A 27,714-nucleotide genomic window follows, 5' to 3' on the forward strand; every position below is an offset into this window, starting at 1 on the left:
ATCCAGGGGCATCGAGAAGAAGTACTGTACGTCGTTATAGCAATAGCGGGTCGAATAGCTAGCAAGTAGCAACTCTGGCTGGGAACGCGTGAGACTCGTCGTCGACCGCGCGCGTTGGGTCATTCATTCAACTTTATCAACATCGACCACCACCACCCCCTATCTGCATCGTCATCGATCATCGTAGAGTGCGTTCATGCGATCATGCTACAAATGAAACCTTTTTCGGCTGTCATCTACGCCTTGCCGCCTCTCCACTTCCTCTTCCCCTCACCCGTCCCAAACACCCCATCCCCCTTGCCCACATCCACGACCCCCCTGAACGCCCTTTCCTCCTCGCCTCCCTTTCCGAAACTCATCGGTCGATCCTCATGCACGCTCGTGGGCAACCCTACCCGAGCTTCTTCATCTCCGGTAAATTCTTTTCGGACGAGGTAGATCGACGTGAGGGCGTTGACGCAGGCTCGATGTTCGGCCATCTTCAGCGAAGAGCCGGACCCTTCTGCGAGTTTCAGGCCGGAAGGGAGGAAGAGACCGACATTGAAGATGGGCGAGATGGAATGTCGGCCGGACTCTGCCAACAGCCTGTGAAAAGTACGACACACCGCTTCCGTCAGCCTCATCCGGGTCCGCGTACAACGTGAAAAAATCTACGGAAAAGACTCGGCTGCTCACCTAGATTCGACCCCGGCTCCCAATCCCAACCGCCTCATCTCCACCCCCAAGACATGTTTCGGATTCCGAAAGTTCAACATGCTCGCCACGTCTACGTGACGGGTCAAGAATTGGTTGTGTACGAACTGACGGGCGGCGTTCATCCCCTGTAGTATAGACGTCCATTGAAGATTATAGTGCGAGAGGTTATGAGAAGATGAGATGGGACGAAAGAGACGAGATGATTTGAAGTGAGATGTCGGATCAGTACGAGCACGGATGAGCGGCCGCGAAAAGTCGACGAGGGTGACGATGAACGTACTCGTTCTTGGTAGACCAGCCCGACCAACGCCCTCACGCTGTCCGCTACGACGACTTCCCATCCTCTCTGCCCCTTTCCACCATCCCCTCCTCCCCTGACCCATCTGACCCTCAACCCTTCGCTCTGTCCGAACTTGGTCCTCCCGCTCCCCTCCGAACTAGACACGTTCACGCCTACGCCCAGCTCACGTCCGACAGATGCACAGGCGGAAGGACCGCAATACGCCGAGACGCTAGATTTGAGCACCCGGGTAGGAAGGTTAGGGTAGAGGGTGGATAGGTGTTCCGAGGTAAAAAGGCCGAGGAGGGAGTTGCCTAGGGAAGAGAGGAGTTGGTTGTTCGGTGATGCTGATGATGACGCTATTGTTGCTGATGTTGATGACGATTCGACCACGGTGGTATCCCCCTCTACTGACGACGAAGATGACGACGTCGGTCGTCGGACAGACTTGACCTTGTTCTCGTCCCAACTCCGATCCGTCAGGCAGACCAACACCTTGTCCTCCACCCCGGCACCTTCGCTCAGATTCAATTCCAACCTAGCTCCGAGAGCCGCCAATGCCGATCGCGGGATGGGCAGGTTTTCCGGAAAGTCCGGTCGATACAATGGGTCGAGAGATGGGTTGCGGTAAGTGGAAGGAACATTGGAGAGGTGGGGACGGGTGGTCGTGAGGGTTCGAGAGTGATGGAGGACGACCCGGCGTAAGGGGTTGGTGGTACGTGTGAGCGCCGACATGGTCGATCGCGAGGAGGCCATCCTTATTCGAATGTATACGTGCGGACTGATAGCCTGCGTGACTACGTCGAGTCTTTTGGGAGGTTTGCGAGATGTCGAGGTCTAGTCCTTGTCGAACCCTCTCGACATCAAACCGATCTCTCGACTTCTTGCTTGATCGCTCTCTCTCTCTCGTTAGTAGTGTCGCGCTTAGGGAAAAGAAATACGACGCGCTTCTACTTGACACACGCAACCACACAAGACAAACGCGCACGACATGAAACACTTCGGGCGTTTCGTGTTTCGTCTCGCCCATGCGCCTGTACTCGCTTGAAAGGTCGGACTATAACGGTATAATACTAGAACATCGGTTTGGTGACTCATCCGCAATCTGGCCCTAGTCCGATTTACGCCTGATAAGAACCGACCTTCCAAGGAGACGACGCGAACGGGAATTCTGGCAACACGAACCACCCGAACATGACGTACACTTTTATTGCGCCACATTGATGTGCTATATCGCGATGCAAGTCCGCCGAGTCCTATCCCTCTCCATCCAAGCTGTGCACCTCCTCGCCTCGTGCTTCCCGCATGCCCTCCGCATGGATTTATCGGCCCCGCGGAGTTGTCCGACAAAGGAAGGCCCATCGAGAACCGAAAGATCGTCAGTTATCCCGTGCATGGCGTGCTGTTCTCACTCCGCCTCGTGCTCTTACGCCCGGTCCGCCGTTTCTCTCTTAAAGCCCAGCGGGTGCCAAGACCCGGAGGAGTCGGGGTGGGGAACGAGCATTCTCTGAACATAGGATGGTTCTGCTTCTTCGACCTTTCCCTCTCCCTTCTACCCTTACCCTCAAGTCAGTCAATCCCACTTACATTGTTTGGAGCCGTATGATAAATATCGACGTCATGTTGACTCCCCTGATCAACAATGCAGGTCCCTGGAATATTTTTTCTCTTGGCGGCCGCCTGTCTTGTCACTCAAGAGGGTACTCGCACTAGATCATAACCTATCAGCAGGAGTCGAAGCCAGTGCATGTCATTCCGAGTGAAGGGTGAGTCGCGTCCGGACCCCTGTCGTTAAAACGAGACGATACTCACATGTCTCACATTTCCTCCAACCTCAGACTATTACTCACGGTACGTGCAGTATTCCGAACATCGAATATTCGAGTGACTGAAGCATAACGAATTGATCTGCTTCAAGCGAATAGTCTCGAATGGGAGATCGGTCGCGGCGGCTTTGGCAAGGTTTGCGTCGGCTATCGTCAATCTGAAGAAGAGGCCGAGGTCGATTGTTTCTGCGAGGATTGCGAGGCCAAGAAACAGGTCGCTATCAAGCTCGAGCGGTGAGTTGGGTCATCGTGAAAGTTCTTTGAGATGGCCTCTTGGGAAGAAAGCTGATCACATTAGGGGATGTGTGATTTGGGGGGAGAGAAGTGTCAAGGCCGGGAGTTCGTATTTGCCCCATGAAGCAGGCGTATTGAATCGTCTTCAGGGTGGTCCAGGCATACGTGAGCCCACTGCCTTCTTCTCTCACCGCATTTGGAGATCATACTCATCGGTGCTTATATCGTACAGCGAGGTTCTTCCTCTACACGCGGACAGACGTACCCGTCCGGAGATCCACTCCTTCTCGACCGTCTACCCCTTCATCCCCTCGGAGCAGTCAGAATCAGAATCACGGCAATTACGTCAAGTCGCCGCTCTCGAGTCCGACAGTATCGACAACTAGCTCTGCCGCGTCAGCTCAGTTGAGGGGCCAATCTTACGATTGCCAACAGCCCGCTTCTGCTCTACCGAAAGAACCATATCACGCTCTGGTCATGCAACGTCTAGGAAAAGACCTCGGGAGTATGTTCAGACGCCATATACTACAGAACGCCAGCAGCACACGTCTACCTACGACCACTCCGCAGCTGGATCATCAATACCCGCACCATCATCGTCCTTCAACACCCGCCTCTGCTCATAATCACAGGCCCAACCCGAACGCGCGACCCCCTATGCGGAGATTCGAGCCTGTTCTGGTATCTCAAGCAGGATGGGATGTGGATACCGTCTCTTGGATCGGCTTCAATTTGCTACGAAGCCTTGAGCATATGCATCAGAAGGGATTTGTACATCGGGACATCGTGAGGATACCGTCTGGCTTCATCATTCATGATCACGAACCGAGCTGAATTCTTCCATGCTGCAGAAACCGGAGAACATGTGTATCGGAGCGGGAAACCAGCGTGATTCGTTGTTTCTTATAGAGTGAGCACAAAGGGAAAGGGGAAGATGTGCTCTAGCTAATATCTTCGGTGGCAGTTATGGTATGGCAAAGGCTTATAGAAACGCTGATGGTACGCATATCGATAAGCCAAGCGACAAGGCTATGTGTGTAGGGACTCAGGCGGTAAGCTACCTCTATCTCGTTCGCGCTTAGGTCCACACTAACGGTTCTGGCATCATGATTCAGTTTATGAGTCGACGATGTCGTGAGTGATTCCCAAGGAATGGTACAATAACGTAATAACGCTTACAGAAGCGCACGCTAAAATTTGGATGTACCGGCAGAAACCTCGCGACGAGATGATATCGAGAGCTGGTTTTATGTCATCTCGTGTAAGTGTCATCAGCTCTATGGATCATGCCCGGACAGCGCTGATGCTGCTTTGTCAATCTCTACCAGATTTGTATCACGGTAAGGTTGGACTGTGACTATCGACAGCCTCGTCATCTACTAAAACCTTGCGTGTCAGGTCGACTCCCCTGGTCAACACATGCCCAGAAGTTTGAGGAAAGCTTCGCAAGGTCCGGTCAGAAGTGGACCAAGGAGTCAATCACTTTAAACACGGACATACAGCAACAGAAGGAAGCTCTCTTTGCCTCGGGAGGTGCTAATCTGGATCTCCGTAAGTGTAACCACAGAGTCATGTCCGTAGTAAAGAAAAGGCTCAAGCCATTGTCATCGTAGCGAGCGAGCTACATCTCGTTTTGAGGCACATCTCGGGGCTGTCCTTCATCGCCAAACCAGACTATCGGTACCTTGCAAACGCCTTGCAATCCTGGAGACGTACAGGGCGACATCAAGAGAAAAAAGTCTGTCTGATGCATAACCACAACAATTCACCTCGAGCGACACCGGGTTGGAAGCGTAAAGGCTATTTTGACGAGTGATTTGTGTCTATGTTCGGGCGTCCTGTACACCATCTTGCCTGGTAGAGCCCAGGAACCCATGTTTGTCTCGTACCGTCAAGTATCACTATAGTTCAGACTCCTAGCTTGCTAGTTTTACACATTGTATCCAACCGGAATCTTTTACTACCACGGGTAGAAGACTATTCTTGAATCGAAATCAAAGCAGCGCGCATATACCAGCACCCGACCTCGAGCACCACCTTCCTTTCGTTCCTCCTCGTTCCCTTGTGTGCTTGCCCTCCCATTCTCAAACGCTTCACGATTCCGCCATGACGACATCGCTCTTTTGGACGAGACCGTCGACCCACTTGTGCATCTCGGTCTTCTTGAGTTCCCGATGACGATCATAAGCGGCCGTTGTGGCAGCAACGTCCTTATCAATCGATTTAGTATCGCGATGGTAAAAGTCCTCGGTGCCTGTGATCAGATTGGTATTCCTTCAGTTTGACTGCTAGCACGAGGGGTGCTTGTTGTTGACATAGTCCGTTTCTTTTTTCACTCACCTGGCACGAAAAACATGCGATATCGTTCCAGCGATATCTTGACAGCCATCCCGCTATGTGCCTCTTCTTCGCCTCGGTCTTCCACTTCCACCAGGTTCCTGACATATACCGGCCGCGTCAGCTCAACCGTCAGAGATTCCGGCGCTGGTCATGGCGACTCACCTCCTGAGGAAAGGTGGCTCGACCGCGAAACCGAGCCCTTCCGTCGGATGAGCCAACGTAAAGCTATCGATATAAGCTTCCCACTGTTGCTCGGCCGTCTGGATGTCATCTGTTGTGATGTCTTCCTTGGCTAGCAGGATGATTCGAAGTCGCTTGGTCGTTCCCAGCTACGAGAGGACGAAGGAGCCGGGTCAATATACAGGGCGCGTCATCTCCGCTCCAACAGTGGGACCTACCCATTCGATCTTGAACACGTTTTCATCAGGTGCCAGCGTCTTTTCTGCTTCGACCCGATAGGCGATCTGTTGTCTGATCGACCGTCCACCCTCGTACTTGCGATCGGCCTGCAACAGCGCGTACAACTCCTGGCTCTTGCCGTCGGTCAAGATGTTTTGACAGTGCTTGATTACGCCCGCGACAACCTTGTCCAGTGTAAAGGCCGGGTAAGCCCTGATCCCGTACATGTATCTCACAGTCTCCTCGAATGTTGGGGTATCGATCTCGCCGTCGAACAACTTTTCGCACTGGTCCAGGAGGTGAGGGTAAAAGTGAGACGCCGGGTTGGCGCCTTCTTCCAAGATGGCCGCGGCAGGATCGGTGAGGCCGAGTTGTTTCGCCATAGGATTGACCGGCTGGTAACCAGCAGCGTTTTCCGACAGGCCCGAAGCGAGGTCCTTGAACGTCTTGAGACGCGAGTAGAGGATCTATCGGGTGAAACGCATTAAGCCATCAGCGTCACGCCTTGATTGTCATGTCAGCAAAGGAAGACTCACCTGCAACATGCGGAAGAAGCAAAAGTAATTGTTGTTGCCGAAAAAGACGTGTCGACGAGGCGTCTTCTTCGGAAGCTCCGTGTCCACTTCTGATGCTGCCGCCTCGACATTCAACCACGTCTTTTCGCCCTCCTGTAATGCCACTCGGCTAGCAGCAACATCCTCGTCTTCTACGACGCCTTCCTCGCTCAATATGACAGGATCGGTAACGGTCTCGCCATCAGCCATGACGACGTCGCCATTGGTATGATCCGCCTCGGTGGCAGCCTCGGAGGGCGCAGGAGTTGCAGACCCAGCCCGCTTGCCACGCTTTTCGCCGGCTTCGACAACTTGCCTGAGCAACTTGGTTCGCAGGTCACCCTTGCCTCTACCTTTCCTACCGCCGACGTTGCTCGCACGATCTTCATCATCTGGCAGACTACCGGCATCGCTCGTCGCATCGCCCGCTTCGCTGCCGCCTTCCTCGCTCGTTCCGTTGGCGAGTTCCCCAAAGGTAGCATCGTACTCTTGTGCGTCGAACTGGAAAAACGTCGGGATGAAAGCGCGAATGAACGACTCGACTCGGTCTCGATCGGCAGCGGCCAAGGTCATTCGATCGAGGTAAGAAAACGAAAGTTTTAGGGCGTCTTGCAAGCAGTCGATGTCCTCGATCGAGAACTTGTATTGACCACGCTCAAATCCGGCCAAATGCGTCGCTTCGCCTGATGCTGCCTGCTTTTGCGTTTGCTCCTGACGCAGCGCCTCGACCTCGGCGATCAGGGTCTTGGCAGCCAAAGCCTTCTTGTCGTTGGCCTTGAAGACAACGCCCTGGTGGTCGAGTGACTTGTAAAAGTTCTTCGCATCGACCTCCCGCCAGACCTTGTTCCATTCGCGCTGAGCCTTTTTCCACTCTTCGTCCTTTTGCTTCAACCGAGCGAGGACGACGGGGATAGCCATGGCAGGCTGTTCGTGCAGAGCGGCTATGACTTCGAGACCCTGCTCCCGACCGTAGATCTTCTTCAGGATCCGTTGGTAGATCGATTTGCTCTGACCGCCGAGACCGGGCTTGAGCTTCCACTGGGCCTTTTCCAGCTCGTCCATCTCCTTGATCCTGGCATTGAGCGGCTCGAGCAAGGCGATGGTGCGAATGTTGGCCTCGATGTGATAGTCGTACTCATGACGCTCCTCTTCGGTCTTGTGAAGGGCTTCTTCATAAGCATTACGTTTGTGAGCTGCTGAAGGGACGGCGTCTTCCGATGCCCATGTTGGGTGTGATACCCATTCATCGTTGAGGACCTCCCAACACATGGGATCCCGTCCTGAGCAGGCCAGATTGACTTCCTGCAAATGTAAAGGAGTCATTTTGAATGTACTGCAACTCGCATCAACCTTCTTGGCTTACCGACTTGGGCAACTTGCGGTAACTCGGTCCTGACGCGCGCTGGTTGTTCAGGTCAACCTTGGGTCGTTGCAGCATGGGTATATTCTCGGCGACTCCGAGAGGGTCGAGGACAATCATCCCGGTCGGCGGATTTGATATTTGACCCTGAGCGTCGACATTGACCTGACTCCAGCCAACAAGCGCCTTGAATTCGCGGAACAATTCGTTCTGATCGCCACCGAGGAACAAGGCGGCGCGCTCGACCAAGGTCTTGGTATCAATGATGTCGTTGACGAACATGTTCAAGAGCTTCAGGAATTCGTGATAGGTGACCCGATCGTCGATCTGCTTCTTGACGCGTTCGAAAAAGACGACTTCGTTCTGACTTGCGAGGGTATTCGGGCCGGACGGAGGTTGAGAGGATGGCGGACCGGCATTCGGAATGTCTTCGGCTGGTGTCGCATCGCGGTGTGCGACCTTGCTCTTCTTGCTCTGCGAAACGTCAGTGGCCAAGTTATGCCCTTAGCGATAGGTCGTCTCTTACCCTACTAATCGGTCTACTTACCCTCGCACCACTCTTGCCCTCCTTGTCGGCAGCTCGCTTTTTACGCGAACCTCCTGCGGCAGGGGCAGCCGGGACTGCGGCCTCCTTGATATCCTTTTCAGCCTTGCCTCCGCGCTTACCCTTCTCAGCACCTGCCTGAGGTGCAGGAGGAGCCTGAGGTCCAGCAGGGGCGATGCCTCCCCCTCCGAAGAGATCTCCGCTGAACAACCCACCCGAGCCTTGTTGGCCATCGGCGCCAGGCAAGAACTGAGAGAACTCTTCAAGAAGGTCAGGCGCATTGTCAAACAAGATTGTGACTTGCGAGTAGACCTGGCGCCGACAATTCCCGCATAACCTACTATCAGCAAACAGTACACTTCGGACACGGTTTTACATCACTCACCTCGTTGATATCCTTGGTCTCCTTTTGATACGTCTGGAGGATCTCCAGAAATTGCTTATACGTCTCAGGATCAGCTGCGAACCTGTTCTTGATCTTGTTGACAAACGCGATGGCGTGGTTGAACTCGACCATCTGGGCGGGTCGCTCGTGAGTCTCGCGGAGCTGTTGCTGCAAACGGCCCGGCATGTTGTTACCTGCGGCAGGAGGGTACTGCTGCAGTGCTGCCTGTTGTTGTTGCTGTTGCTGCTGCTGCTGTTGTTGTTGCTGTTGTTGCTGTTGCTGTTCCAGTGTAGCCGTCTGGGCCGCATCCTGGTCTCGCGGCGTGACCTGCTGCGCATTCATCCCGCTAGCCAGTAATTGAGCGGCACCTGGTGTCGAAGGTCCACTGGGGCCTCCGTTTGCGACTCCAGCACGGTCCAGCCCGGCGACCGATGAACGAGGCGGTAAGCCCAAATCCGCTGGAGCGGGAAGATTGCCAGATCTCGATTCCGTCTCGTTCTCCTTGGGTCGACCACCTTGGCGTCCGTAATCGTAGTCATCGTCGTAGACCCGCTTTGCACCTTGCCCAAGATAATCGAGTGGGGGGTTCCGGCCCTGCGAAAATGATGAAGGATGAAGGTAGGCGGTTCGGTGAGATCTCTCGTTCGTGCCAACATCAACGCCCTGTTTCCCTACATCTACCCCATGGCCCAACTGGCCTCTCCTGCTAAATTCGTCCTCCTCCGGCGCCCTTCTGAAGATACGATCATCTTGCGTTCGTCGTGATTGTTCCCGGTCCCACGCATTTCCTTCCCTAATTTCGATAGCACCGGCCCCAGTAACAGCACCTACGCCTGCCCCAGCACCAGCTCCACCCAAGATCGGCTGTTTCCCCCTCAACTCTCTCTCCCTCCGAGCATCCCTCTCGCGCTCCCTCTCTCTCTCTTCCCTGGCGGCCAACTCGCGCTCCTTGGTCCTCCTCTCCCTCTCAGCCGCAGCGAAACCTCCAGGAATCTGGTTGACCGTCCCACTCGGTGTCGTCACCGAGATCATCATCAATCCCTGTCCGGACTTGCCAAACGCTGGATCTCCGCGCAAGGAGACGGGGAACTCTTGAGGGTCGGTCGACGTGTAACACTCGATGCGGTAGCCGGGCGGCAAGAATGTGTTGAAACCTTGAATCAGGGAGGGATGATAGTGAAACAAGGTGGACACTCGGTCGATCACTCCAGGAGTATCGATACTGTAAAAGAAGGAGAAAATACAGCGGATTATCAGCATCACTCCGCCCTTGTCAAATCGGACAAGGACCAGCCTGTGCAGGTGTACTCACGTCTGCCCCTTGAACTCTTTCATGACATCCAAGAACCGGTTATACACGTCCGGCTGATCGGCAAATTGTACCTGGAAACCCGTCCGGCCAAAAAGCGCACGATCATTCAGTCGATGCCCATCTTTCTACTATACTCGCACCGCCATTGACGAAACGCAGCTCTGAAGACAAGTAGGAAACTCACCTTGACCTGATCCAGATAACTCAGAGCGTCCCTGACGTTCAACGGCCTATAAGCCGCCCCGCCCGCACCCGCACCTGCCGCTGCAGCTCCTCCCGCTGCAGTCGCAGATCCCGCTGAACCAGGTGCAGCACTCCCAGCACCAGCCGAAGGCGATCCAGCTCTACCCGCCGAACCCGGTCCTTGACCCTGTCCGAACCCAGGCGTGCTCGTCCGATCCTGTTCCCCGGCTCCAAGGCCCGCAGATTGAGGCCTAGGTTGACCGGGAACAAGGTTCTGAGCCGAAGGCGATCCGATGCGTGGGAGACCTTGAGATTGAGATTGACCCTGTGACTGCGATGGTGCTTGTCCCGGAGCCAAAGCCTGACCGGGAGCTTGACCTTGAGGTGCCCCAGACCCCGCGGAAAGTCCTGCGAGACCGATACTCGCGGCGTCCATCTTGGATTCTCCCAAAGTCGGCGACTTTCGCTGTCCGGAAGGTTGACCTCCGGGTCCATGAGTCGAGATGGGGGACTGGTTTTGAGTCTGGTTCTGCAGAGTCGACGTCGAGGCGGGGTTGATACCATTTGAGCTCAAGCCTACACCTATGCCCGCGCCGGTGCCTGAGCTGTTAGTGGCGGCAGAACCACCGACTCCGAGACCAGGAGCGACAGCAGAGGAAGCTCTCGAATAAGTCGTCGAATGTGCTGGCGAGTTGCCATACGCCGGTCCTCCTGCTGAAATACCCAATCCACCGCCTAATTGACCTTGACCTTGACTGGGTGGCCGTTGACCTTGCGGTTGACTTGGGGCTTGGCCCTGGCTCGAACCCTGAGGCGCAAGACCGTTGTTGTTGCTGACTGTGCTGCCGCCGGTACTCCCGATCCCGGACGTCAGGTCTTTCCCCGAATCCACCACCATAGCGCCCGATCCTCCAGCCGTACCGGACCCAGGGCTAGGCCGGCCATCGTCCCTTGGACCTCCCCCTACATTGATATTGGATCCCGAACCCGTGTTCATGACCGGACTCTCAAGGTTGGTATTATTGTTGGTGCTAGTTGCGTCCGAAATAGAGGTAGGTATAGATATGCCACTTGGGTTGGGACTGTTATGGTTGCTGGTCGGGCCAGAACTCGAAGCAGGTTTCTTCTTGACGTTGTTCTTCTCGGTGTCGTAGGGTTTAGGTTTAGACAATCTCGAGGAGGAATCGACCAAGGAGGATTACTTTCGAATATGGCCTTCTAGGAGAGTAGATAGGATGATCGCCTGTGAACCGCCTTTCCTCTTGTGCAGGCTAGACGAGGAGAAAGAACGTGTACGAGGATATGATCGATCCTAGTCCAGACTATCGCAAGGTGGGTAGATAGGTAGGCTTGCTGATGAAGAGGATGGGGCCTGTATCTGAGGAGTAGCTTCAAGTGATATCGATGCAGCAGCTAGAGCACAGAGAGAGGTATTATCGTCAGCTTGAGGCTCTTCCGCTAATAAACATGGCAACGCCGGTCCGGTCTATCCTTCTCTTCCGCCTTGTTTTTCGGTAGCCAGACGACTCACCCTCACCGTCTGTAGACGTCCTCTGACTGTCTTTGATACACTATAGAACCACAATCGTGTTGCGGCAGTGTGCCCAAAAGGTCGAGCCGAGACGATGTGATGAACCTCTCCCGTGTGTGATCCTGGTCCGATCGATGACCCGGCAAAAGGGAGGGCGAGGCCGGTGTTCTCTACTGTCAAGCTACACCTCCCGGCAAGTGTGGAAGGAGAGCCGAATGTTCGTAAAGAGATGAGCCTGTTTGTAAATCTGAGAGCAGGTCGTGGTTGGATCAGAGTAGCTGACCTAGAGTAGAAGGTCAGCTAGGTAGGTACAACGAGCAGGAGGACGGGGTGTTGGGTGGTGTCCCCTCCCTCTCCGTCACCTTTTGCATCCGCTTTCGGCCTATCGACGGTTTTTTGCATCCGCCCGATTAGCCCTTGACGCGTTTCTGGGTCGCATCACGTGATTGACCGGGTCTCTTAGCGACAAGACGCGCGTTTCATCGCTCAAAGCCGATGACGAACCGGTCGTTCGATAGCTCGACAGATAGAAGTTAGAAGGTGAAGCCGAGTCGCTCCATAACTAATTGTGCTGGCATCTTTAAGGAGCAAGCTACTACGTGCCACATGTCCTGCGACGAAGACAGCCCCGATCGAGAACATCTGCAACATCGACGTCATTTGTACAATCGGGTCTCCACAAGCCAGAGCAGAACGCATCAAAGCACTCGAACGGAATATTCAAGGTCTAGGCGATATGTATAAGGCAGCAAAAAATCCCGATTGATATTTTGCCTGCTTTGCTCCGGAAGGAGCTCTTCGGTGTAGCTTGCTGCAAGCATTTGTAGCTCAGTCTTGTAGCCCGTTGGCGGACGACCGACGAGTTGCCCACACAACGAAATGAAAGGATGGGGACGTTCAACTCGAATATTCAGAAGCTAGTATACGAAATCTCCCGCCGCGACTGTAGCCACATCCCGAACTCGTTTGCACGTTCCAACCTCACTTCCACATTATATGTGCCGAGTCTGATTTTCAAAGCGGGCCTCGGCACACTATATTGCAGCATATGCCCTCTATCGACTCGCATACCGCCGGTCCACGTGGTTTCAAGAGCCTGCCGATCACGTCTGGGGACTCATCTTTCTTGTATCTACACAAATAAGCGCTGCCACCGGCTCGTAGTTGCACGTATCAGGTGGCTGAATTCTCCTGGCCGCTCTGACTCATCTGCGGTACATAATGACAGCGGCTTGCAAGTTCTCACAGACTCTCAGTCTAAGATCTTGTTACGCCCCGTCCACTGAGAAGAAGATAGCGTTCTTAGAGGAACGGAGTCATTCACGTATGGTTCCGATGCGTCTCTCGATTCAAGAAGAGATACAGTTCGAAGTCGACGTACGGTATTTGTTATGTCTCACCCGCCTGGCGACGTGTTAGGAACCCCTAGCCAAACATATGATCACCCAGATTTCCGTCATCCGAGCCGTATCACTGTCAGGAGATCATGGGGCCAGACGTACTATCGCTCGGCAAAAAGAGAAAAGAGAAGAAGCCGGCTACGGCGTATACCAAGTCAGGCTTTGATGGCTTACAATTCCTTGACGATATTGTTTATTACAGACTGTCTTACGAAGAGCGGATCAACATTCTACTCTCGTTCGGATTGATCAATCGTACGGCGTGGTAGGGGGATTTGTGGACCGCCTGCGACGAGGTCGACCCGCTGCTGCCGGCGGTTCCGAAACGCACTCGTCGGCGCGCGGGCGGCGAATGGTGGAGTGGCTGCCGTGATCTCGTCGATTTATTTTCTGTTCCCGTTGTCTGATCCCGAAGGATCGTCCCCTTCCTGCCTTTCGCCTGTGTTTGCCATGCGATTTCTCTAGCGCTGGCTGGGTTGACCTCAGCAGCCTCCCTCTTGTCTCGCTCCAGCCCGCTTTCGATATTCTCCGGGGGTTACGACAGCACCTTCACCTTTGATCTTTCGTCGCCATCACTAGACTACTCTCTATCTGTTGTATGCATGTATGTTCAGCTTGCAGCAGTCATAGCAGTTGACAGGTAGAAATTCCAAGCGAATCTGCGGTTGACTCGAACCGCTAGTCCGCACTCGGTTGATCTCGAACGCACACCGGACATCACGAAGAAAAGCATCTGGTACTCCACCCTTTCGGTCCAATCACCGTCACCCGGTTTTCAATCTCTTGCCCTCGACAACTGCGTACACACGAGTCTCTGGGAGGCAGAAACTGTCTCCACGACTCGAGACTCGAAATTGACGACGAAGATGTCTGGACCAGATAATAACGATGTCACGCCGATGTATAACGGTGTTCCGACTCCCGTATCCACTCGGGTCTATGCTCGACAAGGACCGACCATGACGAGCCATTCGAGCTTTCTCTCCCCCTACCTCGGTTCTGAGCCGGCTTCTTCGTCGTCTTCGGGTCCTCCTGGTCAATCACAGGAACAACTCCAGGTCTCGTCTTCTTCCTCTTCCTCGTCGCCATCGGGCCCATCCCCATCGACTTCGAACCCTGCATCACCCACCAAACGTACCAATCCATCACGTAACCCTTCACAAAGACGACCCCCCAACTTGACTTCGCGATCGACGATGATGCGTCGACGAGCCGCTCTCGAAGATCTCTGTCTCGGTGTAGAAGGGGTGCCTATGCACAGGGAGATGCTCAACGACTTCACGAGCGTGGTCAAGAGGGTGTTTGGGACCAAAATGAGTATGGTATCGATCATGAGAGATGAGATCGAGATGATAGGGATGCGAGGTGAAAAGGTGGGTCGGCGAGGCGCACTCTCGAGTCGGATCGAATCTGACCACGAAGGGCTAATTTTCAAGCATTCTTTTTTCGAAATTCGCTTCTTTCCTCTCCTTCTTTCTCGTCTTCCTCTTCATATCTACTCTGAATACGACACAACCGAAACGACTTCCAGCCGGCCGATCTACAATGTCCCAGCGAAAATTCGGTCTGCCCTCATATCATCAACTCGACCACGCCCCAATCTATCACCTACCGAGACCTCGACAAGACCGAAAATAAGATCCGCCAGATGAACGTGTGGAAACGGCTACTCTATCCAGAGGCCATCCAGCGGCGTGGGCTGAAAGGCGGGATCGATGACGATAAGGACGACGTGAATAATCAGGAGAGATTAAGGTTTTATGCTGCGGTGCCTCTGGTCATTCGCTGGCCGGGTGATGCGCCGGATGAAGAACCAGCTGCAGGTGAATGGGACGACACCCCGCTAGGGGAAGAGCAGCGACCGGTCATGTCACCCACGTCGTCTTCCGTGGCGATCTCTCCCCGTTCGTCATCATCATCGCCCACCCCAGGGTCTCCTCGTCGGACGTATAAACCGTCGTCCATCAAGGACCGCCATCTCCCGCACGATCTGATCACGCTCGGTACGCTTTGTATCCTGGATACCGAGCCCAGACCGAATTTCAGCTCGGAAGAGGAGGAGACATTGAGACAGCTCGGGGATCTGTTGGTCAGGCTCATCTGCACGGAGCAGAGCGAGGGATGGGCTATGCGTGAGGTCGGAGGATATAAAGGTGGGTCGAAGTGAAGCGAAGTTCCTGATAATGCTTGCTGGCTCCTCGAGCTCATGTTCCGCACCATCGATTTCGCAGTGATTATCGATTTCTTGCATCGCACGGCCTTGTCCGATCAGATGACGTTTGTCACCGAACAAGCAGAGAATGAGCCGACGGGAAAACTCGTCGACAGGTCACAAAAGCCCGAAGATTCGATCCCGCAGACGCCAGGGTCAGAGGTCGGCTCGTTCATGAGCAAGAAATACGACGCCAGCTTCATGGTCATGCCGGACGACGGCGAGGAGAAACGCTCCGAGTCCGAGCTATACGATGATGCCATCTGCTCGATCTGTGACATTATCGAAGACTGCGCGGTCGTGCTGTTGGATGTTTCGCAATATCGGATATTTTTGAAACGCGAAGAGGGGGCCAAGAACGATCTTCATCATGCGCTTGTCGATCACGACGAACCATTCCTCAGTAGCGGATACGATATCCGGCCGCTGGCCAACTTGATGCCGGGTGCCCTGCAGACGGCATCTACTCGCGATCTGGTCGTCAAGCGGATCCGGAGGAAAAGGGAAAACGGCCAGTCCGTTGGTCCCAGACGACTAGCTGCCAAGGTCGCCGATATCTCGTTCCACTCGCCGTTCAACCAGGACGAAGAGGTGTTCTCCGAGGGTGTGGGCAAGCTGCTACGGCGGATGCTCTTGAGCGACCAGTATTGGTACAATGAGGGTGGTTCGACCGACTCGGACGATCCTCAGATTCTGGCAGAGGTCGCACCTGGCGCTCAGTGGATATTGGCTTTGCCTGTGTGGCATTCTGATGGGAGCCCCTTCAAGGTGCTCGTCATAGCTTGGGATCATCAGCCTGCACGGATGGACGAGACGGAACGGTTTGTACGCGGGATTGTGGCTGGAGTGTCGGCTGCCATGACTATTCGCAAGGCCAGATTGCTGGAAAAAGCACAGAGCACATTCTCCAAGGTTCAGGCGCAGTGAGTGGAAAAGAGCGCCGACTCGACGCTTAATCAACATGCACGATGGCTTACTTTCTGTATCTCGCCAGTGAGCTTCGTACGCCAATCCATCAGATCAAGAACATTGCTACCTTACTCCGATCGGCCGTCACCGATGGTGCTCCGCGCGACAATGTCTTGACCGCCATCAAAGACATCGAGGTGGCCAGTCAGCGCCTCGAGATGGTGACCAACAACATCCTCAGCTATTTCGAAGTCCAGAGCGACGGTGGAGAATCGAAAGAATCGCTCCAGGCCATCACTGAGCGGAATATGACCAAGGAGAACACCGCACGAACGCTCGAAGTCATGCTCGCCGATCTCGTCGAGGCTCTTGTTTCGACCGACACGAATGCGCGACTCCAGGAAGAGGAGACGCAGCCGGAGATTGAGATCATCATGGAGATCGTACCTCCGTTTCTCGGTGAGACGGTCGAGGAGGATCGGAACGGCAACCTCGCAAGGTGCGCCGGGTCGCATTGCATGTCCGTATGATCATGACACTGACGATGATGCATCTTTCTCTCACAGGGCCATGGGCAACATCATCTCGAACGCGCTCGCTTATATAGATCAACCCAAAGGTTTCGTTCACATCATCATTGACGATGTCCCCAGCCTATTGCCGCCGAGCGGCTACGCAGACTTGTCTTTGACCAAAAACGTCAGCATTCAAATCCAGGATAGCGGGATCGGGATGGATCGAGAATATCTCGAGTACCATTATTTCCGTCCGATGAAAAAGGAAAATGCGCTGAAACCTGGAAGCGGTCTCTCGGTGCATATCGCCCAGCGGCTCGTTCATACGCTGGGGGGTAACATTGCGGTCAGCTCACAGAGCGGAATGGTGAGTCTCGACTAAGATGTCGGGCAGCAGAAGAGCAGAACTTTTACTAATCATGCACGCACCGCGCTAGGGCACGACCGTGCACATCGAGGTACCGCTTATGCGCAGACGGATGACCCACGCAGTCACCGCAGCCGTCAAGCCCGGTGACCCGGATAAAGTAGCGAGCAACATTGAGGAGACCCAGCCGAGCAAAGCTTGCTACCTGTCTGGATTTTTTGGTGAAGAACGCGGGCTGGGATTGAACAATGCTGGAAAGGCTCTCGGCCGGTCGATTGAACGACTCGGCTGCAAGGTCGTTCAAGACATCTCCCAAGCTGATCTGATCCTGCGCAACGTCTCGATCGGACGCAAAATCGACTTTGGACAGGCCCGTGAAAAGTGTCCGGCGGGTGAACTCGTCCTGCTATATGGCATGGAAGATCAACGTCAAGAGGTTGAAGCCGTCGCTTCGGAGAACAACATGCGGTACTTCAAACGCCCGCTCATCCCCTCGGTTCTCCGGGATGTCCTGTTTAGGGAGAAAGAGCAGATCGCCCGACGTCGTCAGATCCGCGATGGGCAAAATCCTGCCAGTCCCGGGGTGAGAGAACCCAAAAGGCCGCCTTCGACGGAGAAGAGACCGGCGTTGAAACACAGGGCGAGCCCACCTGTGCAAATGGGTGCGACCGCCCCGATCTTGGTCGTCGAGGACAACCCCATCGTCAGTCCTTATCTGCCGGATCAGGTTCGAGGTGAACCGAAACGCTGATCATGCGAGATGCCTTGACTACAGAACCGAAAGATCCTGGTGCAGTACCTCAAGAAGAACGTGAGTTGCAACCCGTACTCGTTCGCCCGAACTCTTATTGAATGAGGATGCCCTTCTAAAATCATTGGTGATATAGTGGCCGGTACATCAAGCTGTCGACGGGGAGCAAGCACTCGACGTGTTCAAGCAGGAGACTGGACCGTGTGTCGGTAAGTGTCCGGTCGGGCGGTCGGGCTGGACAGTAGACGAGTTCGAGCTGACATTGGCTTCTTTGCCCTTGGCGTGTGTTCAGTCCTGCTCGATATCAACATGTAAGCTGGCATCAGTTGTAATGCAGGGCGGAAAGAGCGGTTCTGATTAAACGGTCTTTTGTGCTATTTCTGTCAGGCCAAAACTGAACGGTTTCGAGACCTGTAAGTCGCTCTCGTATCCGCTCGGCGTAAATCATGACCGCCGCTGATCAACGTGTATACGATTCTCCATCGCTTTATCAGCCGTCCAAATGCGTAGGATCGAAAAGGAACAAGGACGTCAAGCATCACAGATCGTCGCTGTGACGGCGCTATCGAGCGAAGAACACCGGTCACGTGGACTTAACGAGTCAGTCCTCTCGGATGTAACAGAGAACCCTGTGATTTGGTTGCTTACATCTCGATTCGATGTGACCGGTACTCGTATCTCACAGGTGCGGGATGGACGAATGGCTGGTCAAGCCTACCAATAGACAACAGATCATTGACGCGGTGCATACCGCACAAAAGGCCATTGCGAAACGACTGGCCGAGGTCTCTTCCGATCGAGATCAAGCAAGTCCCGATTTGACGTCTTCTGAGCAGACATAGCATAGAATATAGCATGGCATAGTGTTTTGGACGGCATTGGGATAGAACGGGCGTTCCGGCACGCACCGTCGAGGACTGGGTTTTCGATGCGACATGAGGATCTCGTAGCATGGACAGTGCCTTCTAGAGGACAACGGGTTTCGGTAACGTGGATATTGCGGGCATTTGGTATGTTGTATGTATCACGGGATAGATTGGCAGCAAGGGTTGTACGTATGCATACATGATACAGTACTATGTGGTTAGGCTCGTACCATCGTACCATATACCGTCCAAGAGCCAGGGGATGAAACGCGTGAGAAAGCGCTATCGAGGACGCGCGTACCTGGCGAAACCGACCCGTTTTGCCCCGCTCGTTCGATTTTCTCTCACCGAGCTTTCTTCTTTTTTGCTTCCGCCCTCGCTCCCCCTCGATTTTTCGCCGTTCGCGCCGCCTCCCAGCTCCCCAGCTCTCTCCATATCAAAGGTCGAGGGTTGCCCAAATCTCATCACACATCCTCTACGCCTGCGTTCCCCCTTCTCCCCTTCACAACTTATCCTCAACTTCGTAAGCATACCCACTGCAAAAGCGAGTCGCCCACCCTAGTCGACAGCATACTGATCTCGGAAATCCGCGACGACTCCTGCTTGCTTTTCCTTCGACACATTTCGTGCTCTGTACACGACTACAACTGCAAATTCGGGGGACATTGTTTCTTTTTCTTGGAAACCGTAGGGGTATGCACAAGTTTCCTTCGCCATCCTTTCCCGCGATGGGACGATCAGTCAGACTAATCGTCTCATCCTCGACGCTCCCTCTTCTCCCTGCTCCTGCTTCTTCATCGTCGTCCCTATCGATGTTGATCGCGGCTTCTCCCTTGCGATGCATGTCGACCTCTCGCCCGGCTCTCGCTTTCGGTCTCGCCCCCGGACGGTCGACGTATGAAAAATCGAATCACTCGGACGGCAACAACAACTCGTACGATCGACCGAAACGCTCTTATGACCGGCCTAACCGCTCTTTCGACGATCGGCGACCACCTCGACGGAACTACGATGACGATGGTAACGGCGAAACCTCTTCCTACTCGCGATACGGCAACGACGAACGTCGGCTCGGTCGGAATTACAATAGCTACTCAAAACCTTCTTATCAACAACAAGACAAATCAAAGATGTACGCTTCCCGAGGATGTTACAACGTGAGTAGTCACACAAGTCTCCGACACCTCGATCTCGGAACCAAAAAGCTCATGGATCCGTTTTGCTACAGTGTGGAGACCGTGAGTAGATGTGTTTTTTAGGGCTCTGGCGATGTGGGACGGCACGGCAGCGAGGCGATTTCGGTTCCGGGGAGCGAAGAAGATCTTTCGGCATGTCGCATGGAGCGAAGCGGCAGAGTCGAGCTTTCGAGTTTGCGAGGCGCACGTTACGTGGATGCGGATGATGATGTGAGAGTCGAGTGGTCGCTTCGTCCCTCCCCTTTACCTTCCCCGGTGGAGAGGGACGAGAGCAGCGAGTGTGTGTGGAGAGAGCAGAGAGAGCTGAAAACGTGTTGCTGTAACCTTTCCTTGCCCTCTTTTTCTTGATTATAAAACCATCGAAATCCTTCTCAAACCGTATCATCGCCATTCGTCTCCTCTTCATTGATTGATCAGATCGGTTTTGAGCTGCGCGTCTTTGCTTGCAATTTACATTGAGAGAGGAAAGGCACCGGGTCATATCGGCTTCCAACCGGACCCCCAAGTGACAAGAATCAGGAACAAGGTCGCTCTTAGGAAGCGACTCTATATCGACTGCGCCGTTGGAACCGAATATTCTCATGCCGTTGCCGTCCTGCAAAACCAGGCCTGACGAGGTCTATCTGACCCGGATGTAACTTACACTTCCTCCTGTCTTGCCGATCATCTCAGCCTCCCACCAGGCCGCCGCCTGCCCCACCACTGGAACTCCCACTTGTTACCAGTGCGGACAGCCCGGACACATCTCGAACGCCTGCCCCAACCCCAAGGCCCCTAAGACCTGCTACACCGTATGTCCTTGTCGGCCGAAGACCTTACTGAATACTCTGGGAGCTCATCGTCGACTCTCGCCCTTTGTCAGTGCGGTCAACCCGGCCACATCTCTTCCCTCTGCCCTAGCGGTGGTGCTGCCGGAGGTGCCCCCTCTGCCGGCGCTTGTTACAAGTGCGGACAGCCCGGCCGTGAGTTCGAGCTCCGACAATGCGATGACCGTTTCTTCATTGGTCGCTTACGTTTGCTTCTCGTGCTACGTTAGACATGGCCCGTGACTGCTCCCAAGGAGGTGTCTCCAGCTACGGCGGTGCCGGCCGAGCCGGTGGCAACTGCTACAACTGCGGGTGAGTTAGCTCGATCTCTATACTTTGCTTGTGGTCATGTGAAGGGCGATCGCTGATGTGTGGTTATGCCGTGCCCTTGATAGTGGATTCGGTCACCGAGCCGCCGACTGTCCTTCCCAGAGGGGCAACCAGGCCAGGTCGCAGGTCTGCTACAACTGCCAGCAGCCCGGCCACAGGGCCAACGAGTGCACGTGAGTCTCAAATCCAGGCTTATCTCGTGGTGTAAGGATGGCATCGCTGATACCATCATCCTGCTCGAACCACAGCAACGAGCGAGTCGAGCGACCCGCTATGAAGTGCTACAACTGCGGTAACGAGGGTCACGCCCAGCGAGACTGCCCCGAGGAGCGTGTTGGAGGTGCCTACGGTGGTGACAAGAAGTGCTACGTGAGTACAGGATCGATCTACTGTCGCCTCCTGTCACGGGTACCGACACTGAACCGATTTCATCGTCTTTGCAGAACTGTGGCGAGGTCGGTCACATCTCCCGAGACTGCCCCACCGCTGGCGAGACCCAGGCCTAAGCGTTTCCCGCATGAAGGGAAATGCTAGGCTTGTGGTCGTGTGAGCGGAGAGAGCCGGATGGACTGAACGGGTCGGGAGTGAGACCGCCAAAAGAAGAAGAAGAGCGAAAAGTAGCGAGAGAAAGAGAGAAAGAGAGCGAGGTACATGCAGGGTACCCATCACAATCCCCCATTCCACGACATTTCACCAAGTCCTTGTCGAAGTTTCTTACTTGTCCTTTTCGACCCGATTCATGCCATTCGATCTCTGTAACTACACACACACACATGCAGGCAACGCATATACGCACATTTTATATGTACTCGTCCGAGAGGATACCTGTGATCGTTCGTAGTGGAGATAGAGAAGTGATGACTGTACTGAGAAGACGCTGGTGGTCAACGAGGACCCTCGACATCCAGGTGGTTCCCGAAAAGTCTCACGTCTCTCCAACTTCTCTCACCTCGACCAGCGACCAGCCAACTCTTGATACATTCCTCTCTCGAATCATCATTAAATTTCGTTAGACCGACCGACCCCTCATTTTCACACTACAAGACCGTACACCACGCACCTTCCGTACGAGGCTGATCCCGTGTGCATGCCTCGTTCTCCCGATAAACGCTGGCCTTCGCCTAGCGAACGGGAGGACCGGAACCGTCGCTCGGGTCCTCCTCCTCCCTATGCCTCGACGTCTTCCTCTTCCGTCGTCCCGTCATCGTCTGCGAGGTATGACTACGACTATGACTCGAGATATGGGTATAAACGAGACGAGAGGAGGTATGAACCTAGAGAGAGGGAGAGGGACCGGTATGACGACGATCGGAGGAGGACGTGGACGGGTCGACCTGCGCCTGCACCTGCTTCTGGGTTAGGGGATCGTGATAGAGAATGGGAAAGGGAACGGGAACGGGAGCGGGATAGAAGGGATACACGGCCAGAGTATACGGACAGCTATAGACCTGCCTACGGACGAGACAGTGAGTTTGATATTAGGGTTGGAGATGATCTCGCGAACGCTTGTCGCTATTTCTGACATCCCGATTCGACATCTCGCTATGGCTATGCTAGACCCCCGTTCTTCCGCCCCGACCACGACGGCTTACCGCAACCCTTCTCCCATCCCTCAATCCCACCCTTATTCCCATCCTTCACATGCTGCACATCCACATTCCCACTCTCACCCTCAATCGTATGCCCACACCCAGCACCCTTACCATCAGCAACCGCGACCACAGGCACAATCACGATCACAAACCCCGACGCACCCAACCTCGAATCCGAGGTCTAAATCTAAGACTCCACCTAGATCTCCGAGCGTACATACCGAGGATGAAGGGTATTCCACTGAAGAAGGAATGATCACACCGAAGAAACCCAAGCCGAAGGATTTACCCAATCTCGTGCGGGGTTCGTCTATCGACCTGAAAGATGATCCTGAACGCAAGGGAAACGCCAAGATCGGATCTGCAGACATGACCGGTCCGGTGGATCCCTCCTCGATACCAAACCCAGCCTCAGTCCGGGCACTGGGTATATCTACCGGAGTTGTTGAAGCTACAGCCCCGAAGACCGAGGTCAAGATGGAAGAGCCTGAACAACAAATTGAGAACGGAGCGGCAACCGATAAGACTGAAGCAGAAGCTGGAGAGATCAGGGAACAACCTCCGACTCGGACTCGAGTTCGGGCTGTCTCGGCGGCATCGGTCTCAGGGATTTCAGAGAATGTTCCTCCATTGGAGATCGGGGAGATTATTCCACCTGTGAGGGATCTATCGAACGGAACGAGGCACGATGATTTACCGCCCAAATCGGATGGTCGAGCTCGATCCCCGAATCGCCTCGCCAGTATAGAGCCGGAAAGGCATCCGCGGGAGGGGGCCTCTCTTAACGGGGCCGGCCGTGCAGGATACTCTAACTCGACTTCGAATACGGGTTCGGGTTCCAATTACGGAGCACGGTATGGTGATCGAGAGCGGGATGGAATTAAAGGCAGGGACGATTACGACAGGGATTATGACCGAGGTCGGATAGGGAGCGCAGGCTATACTAGAGGAAGCGGGAGAGGTGTAGGCGGACCCCGCTCGAGGTATCCAGAAAACAATCGGAGGAGATCCAGATCACGCTCGAGGTCGGCCTCTAGGTCGAGATCGAGAGAACCCCGACCAATAGGCCAAGCGCAAGGCCAGACTGCCGCCCCGTACGCCTCGCAGGTCCTCTCCGCGCCTAAGGTCGAATCGCAGTCGATACCGGCCCGACAAGGACGTTCACGCTCTCCGCTTGGTAGAACACCTGCGCCGTTCAATAGGAAACGATCACGATCACGGTCCAGTCGGAGCTCGTCTTCCCGATCAAGATCAAGATCCCGGTCCCGGTCCCGCTCGTCCACTCGGTCGAAGAAAATCCCTACAGCTCCCAAAGGCCCGAGGAACTTTAACCCACCTACAGGTCCAAGCGGACGAGGAGGATACGTTCCGCGAGGCGGGTTCCGAGGGAGAGGGGGAGCTGGGTACCATCATGCCCACACGGGATACGGAGGAAGGGGAGGGTATGCGGCCCCGGCTTGGGCGCCTAGGTTCCCGGCCGCAGCAGGCCAGACGGGGGCAGTACCGCCTGCAGGGCCAGCTGCGGATAGATTGCCAGCTTCCACTCCTGTTGGACCGAGTCTCGATCGGGAAAGGGAGCGTGAACGGGAACGTGAAAGGGAGAGAGATAGAGAGAGGGAGAAGGAGAGGGAGAGGGATAGAGATGAAAAAGAACGTACGGTACCGGTGGTAGGCAAGTGGGCTGCGAGAAAAGCGATGGACGCGGCGGAAAGAACGCCAGAGACGCCTTCTCGTCGAGACGATAGGGCGTTACCTCTTAGCAGCTCGCCGATCCGTCCGACCGAGACATCGGCAAGAGATCACCGGTCGGCTAGGGAAACCGGAAGGTCGCCCATATACGAAAAGAATGAAGACGATATGAAGCGGGCGGGCGTGAGCAGACAGGATACAGGAGGATCATTCCCGGGAAGCGGCAAGCGGGAAGATACCGCACTGCCATCGCCATCTCTGAATCCTTATCAGCCGAGACAAGAGGTCCGGATCTCCTTGACCCAGGCGACCAAACCGGTCCCAGAGATGGAGAGAAAGATGCCGACGGCGCTCCCGAGCATCACGACGCCGAGATCGATGGCTTCCCCTGCGCAGGCGGAGGGCGACAAGAAGATGCAGCAGGTGCTCTCCCCTCTTGGATCGAGCGTACCTTCTCGCCCCATCACGCCTGTTCCTCAAGCCGGAGCCGTCAAGCCGGAGTCGCTGCAAGGACCGTCCTCGAGGCCTTCTTCTAGCCACGCACAGCAGCAACAGCCAACACAGCTTCAGAACCCTCAACCCCAGCGTAGTCGCTCGCATCGACACATCGATCGATCGTGGCGGGGTTATCCTGTGCCGAAGGAGATCACTGCTCGACCACATCAAGTGAGCGAGACGCTCGTTCACGTGCCCGACTCGGACAAGATGGAAGTGGACGCCCAGGACGGTAACGATCCGCAGACAGGATCGATCATCAGGATCAGAACTCGTGATGCGATTCCTGGAATGGAACACCTCGATGGCGAGGTATGTCCCGGTGTCATCACGATTGGAGCAATCGCTTGAAATTGACCCTGTCTGATCTTCTTGCAGCTGACAAGACTTCGCCACGAACGTGAAAAGATGCACTACGCGTTCCAGTCCCAAGCTGCGTCGTTACGTTGGAATCGCTTCGACGTTGCCCTGGCCGAACAGGAATTGGAGGCCGCAAGGAGAAAGACTCAAGCGGCCGGGATGATGTACTTTGCGCCCGAGACCTTGGGTCCAATGTCGCCTTTGCCCCAAAAGGAGGAGTAATGCCCAAATCGCACGCTACCCAAAGAACAAAATAAGACGAGGAGACAATCTGTGCTTCGAGCCATAATGATGCGTATTGAAAGTCCTGTGCGACGTTATTACATTGTGTAGATATGTGCGTGTGTATGTACGTAATGTAGGTGGATGAATATGCTCACACGCCCAAACCCGATTCCTATACTCTATGCCGAGACGAGGGATGATCTGCCAAAGAGTCCGCTCGAGAGTACACCGAGACCCAAGAGGAACAATAGCACACAGCCGTCTTTCCATGCTTGGTTGACGAGGCTGACGTATCGCGAACCGGTCAAGAGGAGGGAAGAGATGTGAGGAGGCATGAGGGGGAGAAAGTTGGACACCATACCGGGCAGCGAGGGGGGTGCCTAAGTGGAGAAGAACACAGCCGAAGCTCACGGGTCAGTATTCGGAAACTGTTTGAACCTCAGAATCGACGACCGACCTTGAAGAGCATGGCACGGGTGCTCTGGAGGAGGACTTCGACCGTGGTAAAAGCCCAAAATACGGGCTACCAAGTCGAACAGACAAGTGCATGAGTATCACTTGACATTCACCTTGTCGGCTCTCTTGTACAGCAAAACTCACCAATGTAGCAAATCTCGTCTGTCTTTCCAGATCCCTCTCCAGATTCCTGAACTTGCCACCCTCGCCGTTCCCGCTCAACAATCCATACTTTGCCAGATTGCTCCACGTCCAGGGCCTTCCAGATCCGAGGATCGTCGAAGATGGGTGTAGACTCGGTTCCCACCAGAGGACGATGAATGCCCAGAGCGCTACCATGGCGAGTACGTGGATGAAGGGGAATATGCGTTGGATGAGAGGTTTTTTCAGGGATTGGGAGGACGGGAAGAGAGGGTTGGGGTTGTTTGGATCGCCGCCAAAGAGACCGGGGGGGAGGGCACCACCGGGTCCGCCTGCACCTGATGACATGGCTTTAAACATGGCCGCCATCGGGTCTTCGTTGCCATTCCCACCAAGCCCTCCAAGGGAGTCTGGGTCAAAGTCCGAAGCGCCAGATGTGATGCCAAGCGGATTGGCGCCTGGCGCTCCTCCGCCTCCCATCTGGGCCAAAAGTGCCGCTAATGGGTTCTCTCCTCCCATCCCCATGCTTGCCGGACCTCCCATTCCCATTCCTGGCGCTCCGGCTCCACCACCTAACATGCTCATCATCTGTTCGAGTTGTCTCCGATACTGCTCATCGGGCGACCCGCCCCCAAAGTTGAGGTCCGAATCAGGCGTCTCTACGTCGTCCCGTCGAGCAGCAAACGCCGGGGTCGACGGACCGCGGGATCGACGAGCGTCAGGTTCAGGTCGGAATCGAGATTGAGAGTGGTGAAGAGGGTGGGGTTGATGGATCGAAGGAGAGGCCGTGTTGGCAGTTGGTTGTTGAGGACCTGCATCCGATGTTGCGGGAGATGCTGTACGTGATGGGGTCGACGAAGCTGTCCAGCGTTCAGAGATCATCGATCGAGTCAGAGCGATTCCCAGCTCGAGAGATCGGAGGCTAGTCTTGTGGTCTTACCGTCAAACAACTTGCTGGCTTCTTCACCTCTAGCCGTAGTGGCTAGCCTCGCCAGGCCAGAATTGCCTGCAACAAGACGACGTGGACGTAAGGATCTTGCTTGTCGATTGAGTAGACGGAAAGAGACTGGACGACTCACCCCTCGCCAGGATCTTTGCCTTTCGAGCTTCCGCCCTGCGCTTCGCTTCGGATTGAGCTTCAGACATTATCGTAAGTGCGAGCTATTTCGTCTACAAGCTGTTTCTAACAGCCTTGTAAGGGGAGGAGAGGGGTTGGTCAGAACGTTAGATCTATGAGAATTCAACAACTTCGTCACTAGATCACTAGTCATCCGAAGTGCAACTTCGGTCGCGCTCGCCAGCTCATCGGACTAAATTCGGAAGCAAATGATCTCGTTTTCGGATGTAAATCTCATACTCCTACGAGGTGGCTGTGGACGGTCTGGATCTGTGGCATTGACCGCAGCAGCCACTGAGACGGTTCATGTGGTCAATCTTGGGGCTTAAACCTATCAAGTTGCCGGCAGATGAGTCAGTTGACCATTGAGTCTTGGTGAGAAGCAGACACATAGCGATAGCCAACCAGGTGAAACTGGTGATTGCAGACAAAAGCCAATTCCATCTACTACCCTGTGAAGTCCCGGAGAAACCACAGGTCGCTGCTGGCAACCCGCAAGTCCCGTAGAAACCACCAGAGTACGGTTCGGCCGTGAGATTGCAAGGACTATGGGTCAGCCGTGATGGTCCACCTCGAGGTTGGTCAGAGAGTTGGGTGTGCTGGTGGCATCTGATGCAGCTTGTGTCAAACGAAACCTGTCCGC

The 27,714-nt window shown here is 54.7% G+C and overlaps 7 protein-coding genes across 7 annotated transcripts; 4 read left to right on the forward strand and 3 right to left on the reverse strand.

Moving 5' to 3' along the window:
* Positions 1-236: 236 nt before the first annotated feature.
* HD553DRAFT_353208 (ribonuclease III domain-containing protein) lies at positions 237-1,822 on the reverse strand (the record flags this gene model as incomplete). The annotated part of the gene is made up of 3 exons (XM_046183755.1): positions 977-1,822; positions 676-821; positions 237-585 (listed from the first exon to the last, which is right to left on the reverse strand). Exons 1-3 carry the CDS (start codon positions 1,730-1,732, stop codon positions 237-239), a joined length of 1,251 nt encoding a protein of 416 aa, XP_046032678.1. The 5' UTR covers positions 1,733-1,822.
* A 2,011-nt stretch (positions 1,823-3,833) lies between these two features.
* On the forward strand, positions 3,834-5,299 carry HD553DRAFT_151157 (uncharacterized protein). The gene is made up of 7 exons (XM_046176743.1): positions 3,834-3,946; positions 4,001-4,088; positions 4,152-4,170; positions 4,250-4,297; positions 4,365-4,376; positions 4,435-4,587; positions 4,650-5,299. The coding sequence occupies exons 1-7, from the start codon at positions 3,879-3,881 to the stop codon at positions 4,850-4,852; spliced, it is 591 nt and encodes a 196-aa protein (XP_046032679.1). The 5' UTR covers positions 3,834-3,878; the 3' UTR covers positions 4,853-5,299.
* A 235-nt stretch (positions 5,300-5,534) lies between these two features.
* Positions 5,535-10,549, reverse strand: HD553DRAFT_278359 (uncharacterized protein; the record flags this gene model as incomplete). The annotated part of the gene is made up of 11 exons (XM_046178042.1): positions 5,535-5,705; positions 5,775-6,242; positions 6,312-7,631; positions 7,693-8,163; positions 8,237-8,545; positions 8,619-8,771; positions 8,946-9,351; positions 9,559-9,659; positions 9,702-9,840; positions 9,931-10,001; positions 10,115-10,549. 11 exons carry the CDS (start codon positions 10,547-10,549, stop codon positions 5,535-5,537), a joined length of 4,044 nt encoding a protein of 1,347 aa, XP_046032680.1.
* A 3,095-nt stretch (positions 10,550-13,644) lies between these two features.
* Positions 13,645-18,887, forward strand: HD553DRAFT_320155 (uncharacterized protein). The gene is made up of 12 exons (XM_046181111.1): positions 13,645-14,417; positions 14,576-15,197; positions 15,276-16,179; positions 16,251-16,664; positions 16,732-17,047; positions 17,118-17,750; positions 17,823-17,858; positions 17,935-18,007; positions 18,091-18,109; positions 18,186-18,211; positions 18,293-18,398; positions 18,484-18,887. Exons 1-12 carry the CDS (start codon positions 13,911-13,913, stop codon positions 18,638-18,640), a joined length of 3,813 nt encoding a protein of 1,270 aa, XP_046032681.1. The 5' UTR covers positions 13,645-13,910; the 3' UTR covers positions 18,641-18,887.
* A 162-nt stretch (positions 18,888-19,049) lies between these two features.
* On the forward strand, positions 19,050-20,229 carry HD553DRAFT_320157 (uncharacterized protein). The gene is made up of 3 exons (XM_046181112.1): positions 19,050-19,187; positions 19,356-19,821; positions 19,893-20,229. Exons 2-3 carry the CDS (start codon positions 19,360-19,362, stop codon positions 19,908-19,910), a joined length of 480 nt encoding a protein of 159 aa, XP_046032682.1. The 5' UTR covers positions 19,050-19,187; positions 19,356-19,359; the 3' UTR covers positions 19,911-20,229.
* A 1,797-nt stretch (positions 20,230-22,026) lies between these two features.
* Positions 22,027-25,563, forward strand: HD553DRAFT_151302 (uncharacterized protein). Its single transcript, XM_046176744.1, has 3 exons — positions 22,027-22,462; positions 22,554-25,084; positions 25,151-25,563. Exons 1-3 carry the CDS (start codon positions 22,084-22,086, stop codon positions 25,352-25,354), a joined length of 3,114 nt encoding a protein of 1,037 aa, XP_046032683.1. The 5' UTR covers positions 22,027-22,083; the 3' UTR covers positions 25,355-25,563.
* HD553DRAFT_346338 (uncharacterized protein) lies at positions 25,537-27,100 on the reverse strand (the record flags this gene model as incomplete). The annotated part of the gene is made up of 5 exons (XM_046183186.1): positions 25,537-25,737; positions 25,815-25,880; positions 25,958-26,814; positions 26,895-26,960; positions 27,034-27,100. 5 exons carry the CDS (start codon positions 27,098-27,100, stop codon positions 25,537-25,539), a joined length of 1,257 nt encoding a protein of 418 aa, XP_046032684.1.
* Between the last annotated feature and the right edge of the window lie 614 nt (positions 27,101-27,714).

Source organism: Filobasidium floriforme, assembly GCF_021052385.1.
Source record: "Filobasidium floriforme strain CBS 6241 chromosome Unknown HD553scaffold_29, whole genome shotgun sequence".
NCBI lineage: Eukaryota > Fungi > Basidiomycota > Tremellomycetes > Filobasidiales > Filobasidiaceae > Filobasidium > Filobasidium floriforme.